General features: G+C 39.5%; 1 protein-coding gene across 4 annotated transcripts in view; it reads right to left on the minus strand.

Annotated features, from left to right (window-relative positions):
- Positions 1–500: 500 nt before the first annotated feature.
- NKAIN2 (sodium/potassium transporting ATPase interacting 2) overlaps positions 501–18,347 on the minus strand; it is a 633,537-nt gene continuing 615,690 nt past the window's right edge. For 3 of the 4 annotated variants that reach the window (XM_048491445.1, XM_048491428.1, XM_048491412.1), the window contains 2 exons: positions 6,385–6,466; positions 501–589 (listed from right to left, as the gene is read on the minus strand). In XM_048491445.1, the coding sequence (XP_048347402.1) occupies positions 580–589; positions 6,385–6,466 (92 nt within the window). In that variant the 3' untranslated portion in view covers positions 501–579. Of the gene's footprint in view, positions 590–6,380; positions 6,467–18,347 lie in introns of those variants that run through there. The other variant, XM_048491419.1, reaches the window with a different exon arrangement.

Consider the following 18,347-nt stretch of genomic DNA (forward strand, 5'->3'; position numbering starts at 1 on the left):
GTCTGTTACCTGACACAGACTTAGAAATCTTTTAGAATTAATGAACAGCATGTTAAGCCAAAAGGAAGTTGCTTCAGAAAGCCCACACTGAAATTCTCTGATGTGCAACTTAGGATGGGTTAAGGCAAGTATGTACTATCCAGCCTTTAGGGTAAACAACTTGCTGACTATTGACTTCTTGTTTCAAGGTCATCACAGTATCTTTAGTGTTTTTAAAGAAGATGCAGCTCCAGACAGAGTACAAAAGAACTTCAGAAAGAACTTCAGAAAGAACGAAATGCAAGAGACAGAGACAGGAGAAAAGGGGAAGAAAGTAGATAGCAGCCAGAAGATGGCACCACTGCTTCTCAGTTCGAACCTTCTGTATGTGGATTTGGAGATTCCAAGATAGAAGGAATCTTGTGTACACTTCTCTGGGCTTGTTAGAAAGAGATGCCTTGGTCTCCAAGTATGCCTGGTCTTGTACATACTGAAACAGAACAAGTTGGGGCTTTTTTTTAATCCTTTGCAATCCATAGAGACCATGCTGGAATAAGTCCTTGGACAGGTCCGTCAGCTCAGCCATACCCTTTACTCGTGTCACTTTGACCTAAAAGAGAGAAGTTAAAAAGGCAATGATTCTTTGTGAGAAAAAAGTTGAATTGCACACTTAGAATTTCTCCCTCCCACAATATGTTCAATTGAGCATGGTGTTTACATGAATTTTTTGCATGCTCATCTTCAGAGCGCAGTCCTTCAACTGTTCCTGAAATGACATCAAGTTTGGTAATGTCAAGGTTGGGCAGAGCTCGAGGAATGGGGGAGAGGGTGCCTGCTCTGATGTGGATCCTTCCTTGTCCTGTCTGTGCTTCTGCCTAACTACCAGCTACTGACCATCCTCAGCATTTGATAAATGGGAAGGAAAGGAAGAACGTGAGTGTCCATATTTGCTCCAGATTCTTCCCACTGAGCAGTGGAAGCTCTTGGATCCAACTCAACCTCTAGGCTCCAGGGATGCTCCTGCTCTTGTGACTCATAGGGCTGTAATAGGCAGATATGAATGGAAACAGTGGAATATAAATCCAAAAAAACAACACAGCATTCTACTGTTGCCATTCTGAGCTCATACTAATTTTTAAAATAAATAAATATAATCCATATAAATAAATATAAATAAACATAATAAAGTACAAAGGTATCAAGTTACTAGGATGTCGACCTCTGCAGAGCACTGGAATAGAAGTAGGTCATATTTGAGAGAAGAAAATAAAGATGAACAATAACTGGCCAAATACTGGAAAAGAAATGGAGGGTAAATACTAATGACTTTTAATCTGGTTGGAGGATCACAGGTTCTGTATGGCAAATGGCACCAACTTCCACATGACAAATTAAATCAGCTGTTTGGTGCTAGAAATGGCTGATCATCCAAAAATCACTGAATTCTTCTTTAATGGTGAGCTCTTCTAGAGCAATTCTTTCAATTCATTAAGCATCATAGTTGTTGCTTATTTTTTTTTCAACAAAAATGTTTATTGTGAAGAAATGTCCCTATCTTTTATAAGATCCTCTAAACTAGGAAAACACTCATATAGTGCAGAAGCTTATCGGAACACTCTAATATTGTTATTTACTTTTAATAATTCAATGCCGTAAGATTACGCCTGAGGTTTAGTAACTGTTTCTACTAGCAATTCCATTTTTCTAAAATATAGCCAAAAACATCAGGGTGCAATTGAATGAAAATGGGCAACAATATTATCTCTCCTCAAACCACTTCTTAGGCACAAGTACAGCTAATAGTTTATCATACACTGACACATGATCATTTTCTTTGGAGTTCAGAAGTACATGACACCTGGTGCAAAATTCTCTCAAATCCCCCTTTTTATTTGAAGGAAGAAATACTCCTCCCCCCGGCAAAAAAACAAATTCTTAAGCTTTAGAGTTCCAGAAATCTGATTTAAAACATGAATGTAAGGTTAGGCAACAGCCATTGTTTCCTCAGTCTCCTTAGCAACTGGAACAGTGCCATGGCAATGTTCAGAGTGGGTGGAAACTGAGACCTCCTTCTAATTCTTCCTCCATATGTAACTTTCTTTGGAATTCAGAAGTACTCAACTCTAGAGGCGTTGAGGGGCATAGATTGGGAAAGGAAGACTGAGAGACAGATTTCTTTCTCTTGTCATTATGTCTGCCTGACCATCATCCGTGGTAGCCATAGCAACTGCCTCCATCAGCAGGGCTTGGATGATGATAGAGAAGTGAGTGGGGGAGGGGATTACTCTAGAAACTGGTATTTTACAAGTGATATTGTAAGGTGAATTTGGCATAATCAATCTTGGGGATGTTTGTCCATGGCTAATTCTTAATCCACCTGATAAACTCAGGTCCGTTCCACACATGCAGAATGATGCACTTTCAATCCAGGAGTAGCAAAATCCACTTGCAAACAATAGCAAATTGTGCGGAATAGCAAAATCTACTTGCAAACAATTGTGAAAGGGGACTGAAAGTGCATTATTCTGCATGTGTGGAAGGGGCCAAAGTGTTCCTCATAAGGTGAAAAGTGGTGGTATGAAAACTGATTGGTGCTACATATATAGTTCTTTTGTCTGTGCTGATCTTCAGCAATTCTCCCAGCTGGTTAGGAGAATTCGAATGGTCAGCACTGGGTACCTTATTCTTAAAAGAGGAAGCACAATATCTTATGCAAAGTGGTACCTTTTTGTTTTCATTTTTGGACATTTCCATTCTTTTTACTAAAATGCTAATTTCCTTTGGAACCATCCCTCCCTATGTTATTACTATGTGATTGAGACACATTAACAAGTGATACATTTTAAAAAAACCCAACACCTGCGAAACATTTTAAAATAATGTTTATGTATTCTTTTTTCTCTGTTTTTCAAATAACTTTGGAGAGCAATTATGGGTTAAAATTAGAGTAAAAATAAAAAATAAATGCAATCAAACAAGACTAGATAGAGCCTTCCTGGGACTGCACTACTTCAGACAACAGGTGGGAGGATTTTTGCTCTCTCTCACAGGGTAGCTTTCAAACATACAATCATCCACTTTTTTCTTCCCCCGCCCTCTAAATTCCTAATAAGTTGCAGTGGCAAAATCCAAGAAAGATGATGCCATGTGCTTTTTCCCACTTCGAATACTAAAGAGTTTTAATATGGTAGTGCCAGTGGTGTGATTCAGCAGGTTCGAACCACTTCGGCAGAACCGGTTGTTAAAATGGTGCTTGTAAACAACCAGTTATTAAATTATTTGAATCCCACCACTGGGTAGTGCCCACTTTTGGTGCTTACTAGAAGTGTCAAACCAGATATTAATTTTACTTCCTTGCATCTGCTGAAATCTTCTACCTGTTGGTAAGAAACAGATCAGGAACCAATAAGAAGAAAAGCAACCCATAATGTTCTTAATGTTCCTCCTGTGCTTGCTTGTGTTCAGCTACAATCTTCACAATTTATATTGACTTCTTTTGCCCTACAGCTTCAGCTTTCTTCCCAGTCAGTTTTAGTAAGCTCCGTAAACACAATCAGCCACTCTTGAAGCAGAGGACATAAAGAGAATTGGATAATATCTCAGCTAGAAGGCTCCATATGTTGGTGGCAAGGTATAGTTTATGAAGGAAGAAATGGGATTAGAATTGCTCTAAGTGCCTAGGAGCTATAAACAGAGACTGGAAGAAATAACATTTTGTGAGTGTACAACATTTTGACAAAAGTGAAAAGAAAGATTTCTTTAGGCAAATACAAGCAAGAAGCTGTTTTGGATCATGTTTCACAAGTCTGGTACCTGAGCATCATCACAAGATCTGTATTTTAAACATTTTCTTATTTGTGGAAATATATTAGGGGCAATTCAAATGATATGGCATTCAGCATGGAAGATCCTGAAAAAAAGGATCTTGCATATAAAGTCCTTCAGAGCTGCTGCTGCTCTGTGGTAGAGCACTTAGCTGAATGCCAAAAGGTCTCTCATTCATCTCCAGTCAAGAGATCTCAGCTATAAAGAGTGATGATTCTCACTCTGAAAAACCTTTAGAGCTGCTGCTTGCCAGACAATATTAAACAATGGGCTGACTTAGTAGGAGGCAGTTTCCTATGTTTGTTTGGCTAGTATTGCAGAATTTCATGCTAAAAAGAATGCCAGTGAGATGCAGTGGTTAAAGTTTCAAACTAGAATCTGGGAGATTTAGATATCTACTCTAACATAAATTTAACAGATAATCTTGGGCTAGACAATCTCACTCATCTTAACATATTCCCTGTGAGGATAAAACAGGGATAGATCAGTGTATGCCATCCTGGTTTCCTTGGAGGAAAGGTGGGATGAAAATGTTCTGTTTTTTTGGCCATCAAGTCATAGTTGACTTATGACAACTTTATAGGGCTTTCTTTCTTTCTTTCTTTCTTTCTTTCTTTCTTTCTTTCTTTCTTTCTTTCTTTCTTTCTTTCTTTCTTTCTTTCTTTCTTTCTTTCTTTCTTTCTTTCTTTCTTTCTTTCAAATTCCCATTGTCTTTATTTATTTATTTGATTTATAGGCCACCCTTCCATGTTCCATGGGTTCAGGGCAGCTCACAACAACAAATTTACCATTAAAATCAGATATTTAATATACCTCTCCACACCTCTATTTGATAAATAAAAACCAACTCAAGGGAGTAATGAATTAATAAAATTTATAACATTAAATCAACAGAACACAAAAGACAAAGGAAAAAATATGGAAAGGGCAAGGAAAAGAAAAATGAGAGAAGAAAAAGGATGATCAAGAAGGGAATGGGAGGAGAAAAAAGGGCAGAGGGGAAAGGAAGCCCAGCCATTTTAGACACTTCAACCATAGGCCTGGGGAACAGCTTTGTTTTGCAGGCCCTGTGAAACTGTGGTAGACTCCACAGGGTCCAGGTCTCATTTGACAGAGTGTTCCACCAAGCCAGAGCCAGAGCTAAGAAGGCTTTGGCTCTGGTTGAGGATAGATGGATATTTTTGGGCCATGGATCACCAGTAAGTCATTATTCATTGAGCATTCTTGGGGTGGGGGGATGTATTTGGAGAGGTGGCCTGTAGATATAAAGATACTGTTTAGGGCTTTACAGGTTAATACCAGAACCTTGAGCGAGATTAGGTACTCCATTGGAAGCCAATGCAGCAGGATATGAGCTCATCACGGTATCCCTGTAAGGATCCATGCAGCTGCATTTTGGATCTAGCAGGAGTTTCCAGAAACAGCACACCTGCGTAGAGCAAGTTACAATAGAACAAGTACAGTAATAAAGATTATCCTTTGCTGATGCTGTATAGGCATCACTGATGAAGTTTTCATATTACATTTGTTCTATTCTTTAGTGTTTGTAAGAAAAGATAACATTATGTCAAATAATTCTATATCATCTATCTGCCTGCCTGCCTGCCTGCCAGCCTGCCAAAGACTACTGCCTTCCCACCCCACCCTCCTGGGCCCATTTCTTTCCATGACAACTGCCTTCCCACCCACCACATTAAAATCAGTAACCACACCATTTCCGTCAAATATAAAATCTATTTTCGATGTCTGTATGCCTAGGTTATTCATCTTCAACTATCTCCTATTCTTGCTGTAATAGCTTAATTGGCAATCTTTGATGCTTATTTTAAAAGAAGAAATTGGCATCAAAACAGATGAATCCACACAGTGATGGATTTTGCCAAAGTACTCTCTTCTTTCCCTTACATACAATCCAATCATTAAAAGCCAAATTGAGAACTTCTGCCAACCATATATGGATTTTAGTACTACTAGATGTCTTGCAATTTGCAGCAACCATGATTGCTTTGAGTCAGTCAAAGCCCACATTTTTTACTTATAGCCTACGAATAAATTGTGACTTCTAAGGAATAAGAAGACTACATGGTCAAATCAATTTATCTAGTCATTTCTGCCCAGTTTTCTTTCAGATAAATGTGTGGAATAAGTTCTCACTTTCAGGCTATTCCCCTACATCCTAAATTCTAGACCTCCGTAGGTACTGTCGTGTGCTGAAGCTTCATCCTCCACTTCAGTGAAAGCAGTAGTGAAAGCATACTGATCTCCTATAAACACCAAAGAGAATTGTACAGCTCTGGTACAGGGAGGCTGGACCATAACTGCATCAAAACCAGCACAACCAGAGATCCAAAAATCTCCAAATTAAGTCAAGTTTATATTTGCTTTCACATTAGTGAAGTTAAGATACATACTTTAAAAAAATGGGTAATTAAATCAAATTTCATAGGTGACAGCACTTTTTTGTGTGGAACAGAACAATTAGCAGCTTAATGTGCTTGAATTCAAACATTAACTCTGGATAATTCAAGTCATACTTAACAAGTGACATAGCACAACATATCTTGAAAATTAAGTACTCACATGTACATGGGCTGTAGCTGTAAATGAGATGTCTTCTGAGGGCCTTGATAGCCGTAAGAATCAAATCCACCTATGAAATCAACTGAAAGAGGAGGAAATGACTTTCATTGCAGAAATCATCCTCAGAAGAGATAGGAATTATCATTAAAAAAACCCCAAACACGCTCTACAGAGACTATATTTGGCAGACATGGTGAAAGTGACTGAAAGTGCAGTCCTAAGAATAGTTATACCTAAGTCTACAGAAGTCAAAAGATAAAGTCAGTGCAGTCCTTATCTTGTGTAGATGCTGCGCTTGGTTTGCATTCCTTACTGTCATGAACCATATCCACAAGTTACCATGAATGCATGTACTATCTATGTACAGTGTACACTTGATTTTTCTTTATAAATTCACTGAGCCATTCTCATGCTACAGTAAATGCAGGTTCAGATCCATTTATTCTGGAACTGATTCCCAATTTTATTTGTAAAATGAATACATGTTGACGCTTTCTTACAAACAGATGTACATGCAGAATGTATATGCTTTAACTGTAACACATGGACAAAGCTATAGTGTAATCCTAAACAGAATTATATTTTTTTATAAATCCATCAAAGTAAATGAGTTTAGAAGAGTTTAGAATTCTGTTCAGGATTACATTATGACAGTAGGATATGCAAACCAAGTGCATTGTCTCCAAGATTAGACAGAGACTGTGTTTTGCCTTCACAACTCCTACAGTGGAGCCATCTTTTCCTCTCTCGCTCCCTCTCTCATTCAGTCTACAACCAGAAAGGAGAATTACACACTACTCTTGTTGTCAATGAGTACAAACAACATATTTACTGTAGGCTTTCTATAGTGCAAAGCTAATCTTTTGAAGTCTGCATGTTATACCTGACTACAGATTATTGTACCATGTTTGCAGCCAAACTGAGGTTCTGTGAACAAAAAGCCAAACGACATCTAAAAGACTGACTCAGGCATTATAAGGAACCTGAAAGTTATGGGTCTAGGAACCACAAAAAACTTGATGATTTTATAATAGAGTTTCTGGTGATTCTTAGAAAGGCACCATGTTACTTCCAAGCTTTCCTCAGAAGTGACATTGCACCATTGGCTCAACAGCCATTTTTAAAATTCTTCCCCCCCCCCCCCAATACTCTGAGTAGTGGCAGAAAATAAATGACAATATAGGTGGGGAATCTCTCACATCTATATCTATATATCTAATTGCCACATGTGACCCTGCCTATGGATTGCTAAATCTGCAGTTAGGGCGCACACTTTCCCCAACAGTTTTTTCTGCAAACTTGGGAAATTCCCTGGGTCTGTAGAAAAATCCATTTTTAAAAAACAGGAGTTTGACCCCCCCCCCCCCCCCATAAGAAAGCTGGTGGCGGTGGCAAGCTCAAGAGCTATGCTGGGCTGGGCAGTGGTGGTTTCCAACAAGAGAGAGAAAGAGAAGATTGCTTCCAGCAGATGCCTTGTCATGCCCACATGCCAAGAGGGATGGAAGGGGAGTGAAACAGAAAGAGGTAAAGAGAGAGACAAAGGTAGCTCCCAGAAGGGTGCTCAGTGCACCTGCCCACTGAGAGTGAATGAGAGAGGGAGTGAGAGAGGAAAAGGCGACTCCACTGTAGGAGCTGCTGGAAAGTTCACCCGGCTGCAGCCAGGCTGCAAGCTGAGCAGGTGGAAGAGTTGATGGGATAGTTCAGACTTGGGCCCTATTTGTCATTAGTCAGTGAATTCCATGATTTAAAGACTCACTGACTGAAGAAGTATGTCATCTGTGCTGAACTTATTGCCCATCAACTTCGTCGGATGCACTAAACTTCTAGTATTTTGGGAGAGGGAGCAAAAGCCTCTCAATCCATTTTCTCCACACAATGTATAATGTTATACACTTTTATCATGTCTTTCCTTAATTGATCCCTCTTCCCCCCCCCCCCCCCCCCCAGCTAACTGAAAAGTCCCAGACTTTTTAGCCTTTCCTTATAGGCATGGTGCTCCAACTCCTTAATCATCTTGCTTGTCCTCTGCTGCTCTTCCATTCTATATATTTTCCTCAAACTGGCTTTCATTCAGTTTCTTCAAGCCTGTGATTTGCAAGCCTGTGATACTCTAAATGGACACAGCAAAGACATCCAGTACAATGGGACCCAATGTCTGTAAACAGTAATGAATGTTATATTTCCCCCCTCCTCACTAGTATTACAGAATCCTAACTAGCTTTTTGGAATTTGTGGTGTTCAGATTGAGCTGAAAGTAATAAAGCCCCCCAACCCCCACAAATGACAATTGCTGTCCTTTCTGCTGTCCTTTTTATCCTGGCTGTGCCTAAAATGTCAGTTAAAGTATCACACTGCTTCTGAGTCCTGACAGTGTTAGGAAGGAATGAAAAAAGTTTACTGACTGGACAATGACAGAAGCTCAAAATCCTAAAGTGATTTATCAAACCCACTTCAGTACATTTCCCTTTAATCTTCTACATCATCCTCATCACTGCTGTAGGTCCCTTAATTATGTTTCCCCTTCTCAAACAAATCCAAAATACAGAGCTATAATCCCACTGATGTGGTACATAAAAGCTCTGATACATTTCATTCAAGGATGTATAATCTTAAATCTCACACAGCCTGATCTTGTGCACGATTACCCAGATATAAGTGCCACAAACATGAGTTAAACATATCTCTTCGTGCATATAATGACCCTTGCTCCCCTACTGCTGTGTCTTTCTCTGACACAACAAACATGAAGGGGTTCTTTCTAGGCTTCTGACAGAGAATGAGATATCTGATCCATTTCTTCCAACTAGAGATTGTAGAATGTTATGTGATTGCAAAGATCATTTGGTGACGTCCATTTGTTGTAATTATATTCCTTAAGGGATTTGCAATAGCTTTACTTTTAATATATAAATTTTGTCAAAAAGGTAATTTTCAGAAGTGCAAAGAATAATGTATAAAATAGCAAATACCATTGTATCCTTCCCAAAAGCATTTACCTGGACTAATAACAGACCTGTAGATCAGAATAACAGAAGCTTTGATAGTAACCTATGGATTCACATACCGGTAGCAGCAATTATTATCAAATCACCCAACACAGCTGCCAATGTCCATTTTCAGTACCCCCATGTAGAAGGAGGAGCCCATGTTCCTAATAGGTTAAAGGGTTTTGTATTACTGCAATACCACACACCTTGGATTGCTAGCATATTTTCCTTACTGTAGTCTCCTTTCAGAAATCCAGAAGCTGCCCCATAAACTCTGAGGTGTGTAAGAAATAAGGTTTAGCACTAGTTGCTGAAACACATACCAGTCACAATACAGATTCATCTGATCTTTGGAAACTGCTATTCTATTTAATGTCTAGAAATACTTGCACAGATATTTTTCTCCACAAGAAATGGCAACTATCATAAACACAAGGATTTCTACTGGTACAAACATAGCTCTGGGACTTGGGAGCTTTCACAAAGGGCAGCAGAGGATCAGCTGGAAAAGCAGATGGACAAATAGGCAAATAAGAAAGAATCAGCTGGAAAAGCAGATGGACAAATAGGCAAATAAGAAAGAATCAGCTGGAAAAGCAGATGGACAAATAGGCAAGAAAGAATATGGCACAAAACAACAAAAATGTCCCCCCATCATCATCATCATCATCATCACCACCATCACCATCAGCCAGGCAACAAAAGGTAGCACATGATAAAAGAAATGAAATAAGTAGTGACCTAGTCTTCAGCTGATGGATTGGGATCATGAGGTAGGTCAGAGAACCTGCAGGGTTGCATACCCATAAAGAAATGCCTTTTATTGCTTCTTCTGGAAGGACCTGCTGTTTGTGTGGGGCCAAACCTCTTGCCACACTTTGTCAGCAACACAATGAGGTGAGGTCTTCCAGGGCTCTAAAACACGACTTATTCCAAACTATGGTACATCTCCTGGTACAGCTCCTAGCTCTTAGGTTGAATGTCCTTTCCCTTGTTTCCTTAGTCTGCTGCCCCTGGCTTGGCCTTGAGGTCATAAATCTGATTCCCCATCTTCACATCACATGATTATGATGTCATATGCTTTCCACTTAGTGGGCCCATTAGAGAATTTTGATCTTGACTCAGAGTACTCTAGCTGCCCTACTGCAAGCCAAAACTGGCCTGTCTTCCATTAGAGCCTGTGTTGACATTGTCTTAGGGCAAATCCCCACTTGAAATTGCAAGCGGATCCAAACCTGTTCCTTGTGAATCCGTGTTCTCCTCATCGCAGTTTCTCCCTCCCCACCACAGCGAGCACACAGCAGACACTCCTGGGTGCAGGCATCGTTGCAATCCCCACAGCCATGTGATCGCGCTTCATTGCCCTAATCTGATTGGTCGGTGTTCAGTTGGGTGGGACTTGTTAGCCACTTCAGAAACACTACCCATTTTTTACCCATTAAAAAACCTGTGCGGACGCTGAAGTGCAACCACTATGAATACTTGTCATTTACAGTAACAGCAACGCTATTTTCTGAAAAGTTTTACTGTTAAATGGAGTTTACCAAGCGACCGTTTACTTGTATTTGCACATGCCTGTGAAACGTGATCGTGCCTCCATCAACCCTCGGAAGTAGACTGTAAGGGTCAAATCAATCTGATTGGCTGCCTTGCGAAATGCACGGGCCATGCTCTGGGGCATGGGGAACAACTCCAGGTTCCAAACCTTGTTCCTCCCCTCGGAACAGCCGTAAACTGTGATAACGGGGCCTGAACCACTTGCATCCAGGTTCTGCCAGAATGCGGATTAACAGGGCTTAACGAAAGCAGTCAGAAGCGGTTGCTTGCCACCAGAAGTCATGGAGAGGGCGTTGCATGAAACCCCAGTGTTAGTAGAGTGGCCCTCAAAACGCGTGCTAAGGGAGTGGGTATAGTGGGAATTCGCCCTTAATTAATTACTGGGCAAGGTTGAAGAAGTCTCCTTCTAGTCATTCTAGGCAATGCTTTATCCAGCTCTAGAAAGACATTGTCTGGGTTGCTAGTTATCATAGGCATTTCTGCCATTACCTAACACCTGTTTCTGTCCAGACCTTTCTTCTGGATGGGTTTAAATCTTGGGATGACATTTAATATAGGTGCCACCTTAGATAGGAGTATCATTATTAACTCTAGATTTTCCTCATGGTTTAAACTGCTAAAATGAGATCACTTTAGAACTTCTTATTTGTCCACCATCACCTTTTACAAACTTAGAGAAGTCTTTACAGTCCTCAGATTTCAAAGACAACTGCTGTGTTATGAATTATCAGCATACACCAATTGCTCAATGAGTGGAACCTTGGAACTGGAGGACCTTCCTCATTATGACCTGTCTTGTGACCTTCATTTGATTCTCAGGGCCAAGTTTCTTGCAGCCACTTTAGCTAGGCTAGGTCAGCATTCAGTGGTGGACAAAATCATTTATCTTTTATCTGATGAGGATCTCTATGTCACCTGTACCATATATGTATGCTTTGGCAACCAAGACAATTCCTGCTAAATTCTCACCCTAATGTAATCTACATTATGCCCTGGTTCTGGAAATTAAAAAAAACCCTGTTCTTAACCTTGCTATGTTTTCTTTTATTGCTATATTTATTATTGCCTGGGCAGTTGTTTTGTTATATTGTTTTGGCTTTTGGCCTTGCACATTAAATTTTACCTTCCTACCTGTAAAGGTATAGAGACAAAGATGCACAATATATACTATTAGGGGAATATTCACACAATGATTTTCCAGTAAAACTGGTGTTATGGTTCAACTAGCCTCAGACCAGGGATACTTGTATGGACCAACCAGCAGGGGTCTTCCTCTCAGGTTCCTTATTACCAGAGCCTACTTTGCTTTATTTTAAGCATCCGTGTGTATCCTATACAGTTTCAAGAACTGGGCCTACATCCCCTTACCGTGCTCATCCCTTGGCTATAAGGCCATCTAGGAACTTACCTTGCTCTTCCTTGTTGCTTAAGCATTTTCTGTTCTCAGTTTTATTGTCAGAATTGGTTTTACTGTCAGAGTTTTTTCCACAGGCCTCCCAACTTTCCATACTATATGTCGCCTCTCACCTTGGAGCTGGCCACAGCCCTTTCATTCCTTCCCTTGGCAGCCACTTCTAAAACTCCAGACACACCTGCCCTGCTCCTGACTGGGCATCTTTACCTGCTCCATCTCTCTCTTGTCTCACTCCTCCTGATGCCATTTTCTTTGCTGCTATCTCACCTGTCCTCTCCAAGCTTCCTTTCTCTTCCTCCCACTCAGTGGTGTATCTGGGGGTGGGGGACAGAAAGGGCTGATGCCCAGGTGACACTTGTGAGCGCCATGTGGTATGCATTTGACTGAGCCTTCCCCCCACCCGCCCGAGAAATTGGCAAGAGGTTGAGGGCCCTGGGAACCCTTTCCCTCTGCCCAGTGGTGGAATTCAAATAATTTAACAACCGGTTCTGGTGATGGGATTCAAATAATTTAACTGGTTGTTTACAAGCACCATTTTAACAACAGGTTCTGCTGAAGTGGTATGAACCTGCTGAATCCCACCACTGCCTCTGCCCCTTCCCAGGGGTGCAAGTTTTTGGGAAGAGTTCAATTTTGAGGGAATGCAATTTCAGTACTTGGGTGCCATTTTATGCAGGTAGACCACTGCTCCCACTCTTTTTAAACTTTGTGCTCATCTGCCTTCTCTCCACCCTCCTTTCACTGTTTGTCTGCCTCTTCTGGACCTGCCTTGTTTACTGCTGACTGGGCTGCTGGAATCTGCTAAATGCTGGTCAGAGTTTGCCCTGGTGGACTGTCTGCTAAGCCCCCCTTCCTTTGTCTGTTACACCTAGATATGCCAAAATGACTCTGAGGGTAGTTTTATTTAATTTACCTCCAGGATGTCTGAATCAATAACATGTAAATAAATAACTTTCTTATAAACTGAGAAAGCCTTTAAAAACAAACAACAAATTGGGGTGCTGTGTGGTTTCCGGGCTGTATGGCCGTGATCTAGCAGCATTCTCTCATGACGTTTCGCCTGCATCTGTGGCTGGCATCTTCAGAGGATCTGATGGAAGATGCCATCAGATCCTCTGAAGATGCCAGCCACAGACCTGCAGGCTCTAGAACGTCAGGCAGATCATGCTGAAGATCATCAGTCATTAACCAGAATAATACAACACCGGAAACCACAGCACCTATTCCCAGATGATTCCGGCCGTATTCTAGAAAGCCTTCCAGGCAATCACATTTAAACAACAAATTTCCCTGAGTTTTGGTCTTCTCTTAAGTTGATGGCATATTCAGCACTTTATGTCGCTTCGGTGATAATTAGAATTCTACAGAACAGAGTCTAAGGTTTGCCATACTTATACCTCCAAATATTGAAAGTAAGCATGTGCTTGCACTTGTGGGCATGAATGCACATATGCATATACACACACATACAAAGAGCTTGTGAACAGTTCATGGAGAAAAAAAATAGGAGGCAATCAAGATCAGTTCATTTTTTGACATTCCATTCTCTATTTATTATGACCTAAAATGTAGATCCCTTTGCTGTAGTATGACTATTGAATAGATTGGTGATATTCATATTTTTTCCTCGACCCGTTCAGACTCATTATAATGTCACTGGAAGGAGCCATGGGCTTTCCCAAAGCCACTGCAACAAACCAATCAATCGTGGTGTTCTCTCCAACTCCCTCCCCCACACCTTCACATGAGAAGAAGAGATTATCTCCCCTCCCACAACATCTTGAATAATGTTTGGGTAGGTGTGCCAAGTAGCTTCCTGAATGCCTGACAGCCCTCAGAGGGTAAATTTTCTAGGATATCCCTAGTACTTCATGTTCTAAACCAGTGCTCAATGCACAATGGTGTGAAAGAGGAAGAGAACAAAGGCAGAAAGCAAATGAGCTACAGCCTCATTTCTCCTCCTGTCAACCAGGCTGGGAAAGCAAGTGGGTGCACAGGGTGGAGAACAAAGCACAGAACTGAGGAAGAAAGGAAAGATATGTGATCTGAGCCAGAAATATAATTTTATTAGTATCATTACTGTAACTAACTGCCCCCTATTTTCACAAGAAAATTGGTTTGAAGTGGCCAGCGTGCATGTGTTCATATAGCCACATATAAGCACATCAGTTCATATAAGCCACATATAATTTTACATACTTTTGACAGTCTGTAAAATTTAATAGGTTCTCTCACGTCATTCTCTTGTTGAAATATGGACCACAATCTTCCTCCCAAAATAAAGAACTACATTATTAATAGTATACATTGCCTTAGATGGTTTGTTGTTCACATTATTATCTAATTCTGCAATCAAAGTAGAATCAAATCAAATAAAGAGTGACAAATCCTTCCTTTACTCATCCAGCTAATAACTTGTACCAAATTAATGAAATTTAAAAACATTATCAATATGGTGCTTTCTTGAAAGATATAAAAAGATATAAAAGAAAAGATGAAACAGAGATCTTGGAAGATTTAAAAAATATTAACAAGAATTAAAGCAACTACAATAAGGAAAAGAAAGATACTGGATTGGATGATGAGGACCTTTAATAATGTTGATCATGGATTATAGATATTTAACATTAAATATAATTGGAGCTAATGCTCCACAAAAGAGGAGAAAAAACATTTTTCATCATTTCAAAAACAAGATTTAATTTGGAAAAAGGTTATTAAATATTTGTGCTATAAATTTTTGGTGTAGCTAATTTATTTCAGGCACTACGAAAAAAATGGTGTGGCATTGAATATTAAATCATATTTATATCCCAAATTTGGTATTCATGGTAAATTTGTGGGGGTAGATGTTTATTAATTTGGGGACAGAACTATGGTGCTGGAAATTTATGCTACAAATAAGGACAAAGAGATATTTTATAAATGTCTTCTTGATATGATCATAGACTTTTCATATGAAAGCTGGTGCCTGCTGGGTGATTGGGATGGAATAAAATTGCCACAAAATGGCAGATTTTCTTAAAATAATACTTAAAATGCACAACAAATTGTCAAAACATGAAATGAAATCAAAATTCATGCTGGACTTTAGACTACCCTCATTCTCATCTATCTACAAGAACTATCAGGTCATTAGTATTCAAGTTCTGCAGGTACTTCAGTGTTGCTCAGTTTTTCAAAAATCTTTTTCATGACAAAAATGCAGAATGTACTAGCTTGGGAGAATGGAACATTCTAGAAGTACAAAGTATTACTGACATCTTATAATGTATATGTAAAGTCCTTAGAGAGGACATAAGAAATGCTTAAAAATATAAGCATTTCTAAATTGTAAAATATAAGCATTTCTAAAGCACTTTCTAAATTATATTTTAATTGGGACAGGACATTTCTAGGATAATTTCCATCATAATATGCCATTTACACATAGGAATATTAAAAAATGGCCCCTAAAGTATTTTCAAATTGACAAAATGATTCAAATAGACTGGTCGCACCCAATCATCACCATCTAGAGAAAATGCAAGCAATGTTGGATCATTTTGTCTCTAATGAAAATGAGTTGTTAGCAAGAGATTGCTGTAGACAGCTTATTACCAGGACAGTGTGGGGATAAGGAAAGGGGGGAAAAGTTAAAACCTCATACAAAAGAAGGAACATACTGTAACCTCTATCTGTGGGTTCTGTGGGGCAGAACTTGGAAGGAGTTGCAAAGAACTAAATTTAAAACAAAATGGTTTACTTCCTTAACAAATAACACTTTTAACACTAACATTTAACATTAACAATTTACAGTCCTTTTAGGTTGCATTTCAAGTCCTTATATTTACAGTCTACTGATAATGGCAAGTCCAATTCTTCCTGCTGGTGGTTGGCTTATGAAGACTTCAGAGGCTTGGTGAACGGGATCCAAGGGATCCAAGATGATGAAGGTCCCCAAAAGAACTTCCATCAACTACATACATAGCAAGCCCTTAAACAAGGTGTTAAGAGCTTATAAAGAATTAAATCAAGGTCCCAGCCTGGTAGCCTTGCTTCCACCAACTTCACCAGTTTTTGCAGCCTTCTGTTTCTTTGAGTCTCCACCCCTTTCTGGTTCAACCCATTCTGAATTTAGGGGTTACAGGAACATACCACAACAGAGAACTGTGAAAACCTAAAGAATTTTTTAAAAAGGTCTACACCAAATACTTGCAGCATTTCAGGACCCTTTCTCTGTCTGTTTGCTAAGATGCTCTTGAGCATGGAAATCTGGTATTCTGCAGAACATTTATGAAGAATAGACATCTCCATAGCCACATACTGAGTGATTTCACCAAACACTTCCCAGCAATTTTAAATTACAGAGGTGACTGGGCAAGTTCTCCATCTGAGTTATCCCAAATAAAACTCCATGGAATAACAGGTCATCAAATAAATCAAATGATAAACAGAAATTGGAAAGGTGGTAGTCAAAAGGGTATTTATATTTGGTGGGCCAGTAAAAATTAAACAGCCAACCAAATATCCTTTGAAGATCCTTTGACTGTTTTACTGAGCTGAGATTTAGGAAGATCACAGTTCAAATCCCCAATCAACCAAAAGTTCAACACATGATCTTGGGCCTTCTATTTCAATGGGTCAATGGAAGAATAAACTGGGAATGAGAGACCGCATATGCTTCTCTGAGCTCCTTGGGTGAAGTGTAGGATGAAATTTAACAAAGACTCAACTCTTTTATTCTAAAGAGCCACTGACAGAAACCAGGGGATTTACCAACATTTGGGATGTATTCTTTATAGAAAAAAATTACAAATGAAATAGTAGTTTGAGAAAATAGAAAATAAAAGCCTTTTTGATAATCCAGTTCCCTTCCATGGAGGCAGAGGGTGTACATCTAGATTCTATCTGTATTGGGTATTGTGGTAATAGGGCTGGAATGTGAGATTGACCTCATGTGTTCAAAATATTTGATATTGTTGTTGCAAATGTTGGCTCAGCTTGCCTTTCATTTTCTGTACTTCCACTATAAGCTTTGTATGAAAATTCTAAATAAACTGTTGTAAAAATACCCAAAGTGGTTACAGTTGCAAAAGGAGCAAAATTAAGAATTAAGAAATTATTATCAGGCAGATGATGTGACATTTGGGGGAAGCCTAAAAGTGACATCACACCTCTAGGAATCCCTGGACGCTCTATGATAAAACCATACAGTTTTTGGCAGTCACTGAAGTGGACTGATGTCATTTCTGGGAAAGCATGGAAGTGACATCAGTTCTGTCTAAAAATTGTTGCAACCTCAATGGTTTTACTTTCCAGGTTTATCCTGAAAATGACATCATGCTATCACTGACAGCTACTTCTCCAAGAACCTCCTTCCCCAAATCTCCCACTTGTTGCCACGCTGGCAACCCTGCTCGTGGCTAATGTGATATTGCTCTGATAATATTTTTAAAGATAAGCCAAATAACCAATCTGAGTCCTGATCACAGAGACCTGTAGACGCACCTCCCAAATTTATATAATAAGCTATGAATTGAACATTGGTAATGTATTTTCTGATAATACAGGTATTTGTGGGCAAAACTATTGGATTACATAGTATGGAATGAAAGGTTTCAGGTTAGGGTAGGTTAATTCCCAATACTTTTATGTTAAAAAAACCCCTTTGAAGTAACCACTAGAAGACAGATAATTGCTTTTATTTATATACACATTTAAGTCCATTCTGTCTACTGAAGTTCTGAGCAGCTGCATCAAACAACTTAGAACATAACTGCAAATCAAACATTAAATATCAGGAAATCATCTAAAATATCAAACATCAAATTATTCCAAAAACAACTCTGGATGAGAAAGTCATACAGTTCCTCTAATTTATTAGCTTGCTTCTAAAAGTGAATCTCAAAGATTCGATTTGTCAGGGGTCCCCAAAAGTGGTGCCAGATCATCCATTGACACTTTTCCCGGTGCCCACCAAGTGTTTTTAGAAAGGGGGCATGGCCTGGTGGGACTTGTGTCCA

This window comes from Sphaerodactylus townsendi, linkage group LG01 (genome assembly GCF_021028975.2).
Source record: "Sphaerodactylus townsendi isolate TG3544 linkage group LG01, MPM_Stown_v2.3, whole genome shotgun sequence".
Taxonomy (NCBI): domain Eukaryota; kingdom Metazoa; phylum Chordata; class Lepidosauria; order Squamata; family Sphaerodactylidae; genus Sphaerodactylus; species Sphaerodactylus townsendi.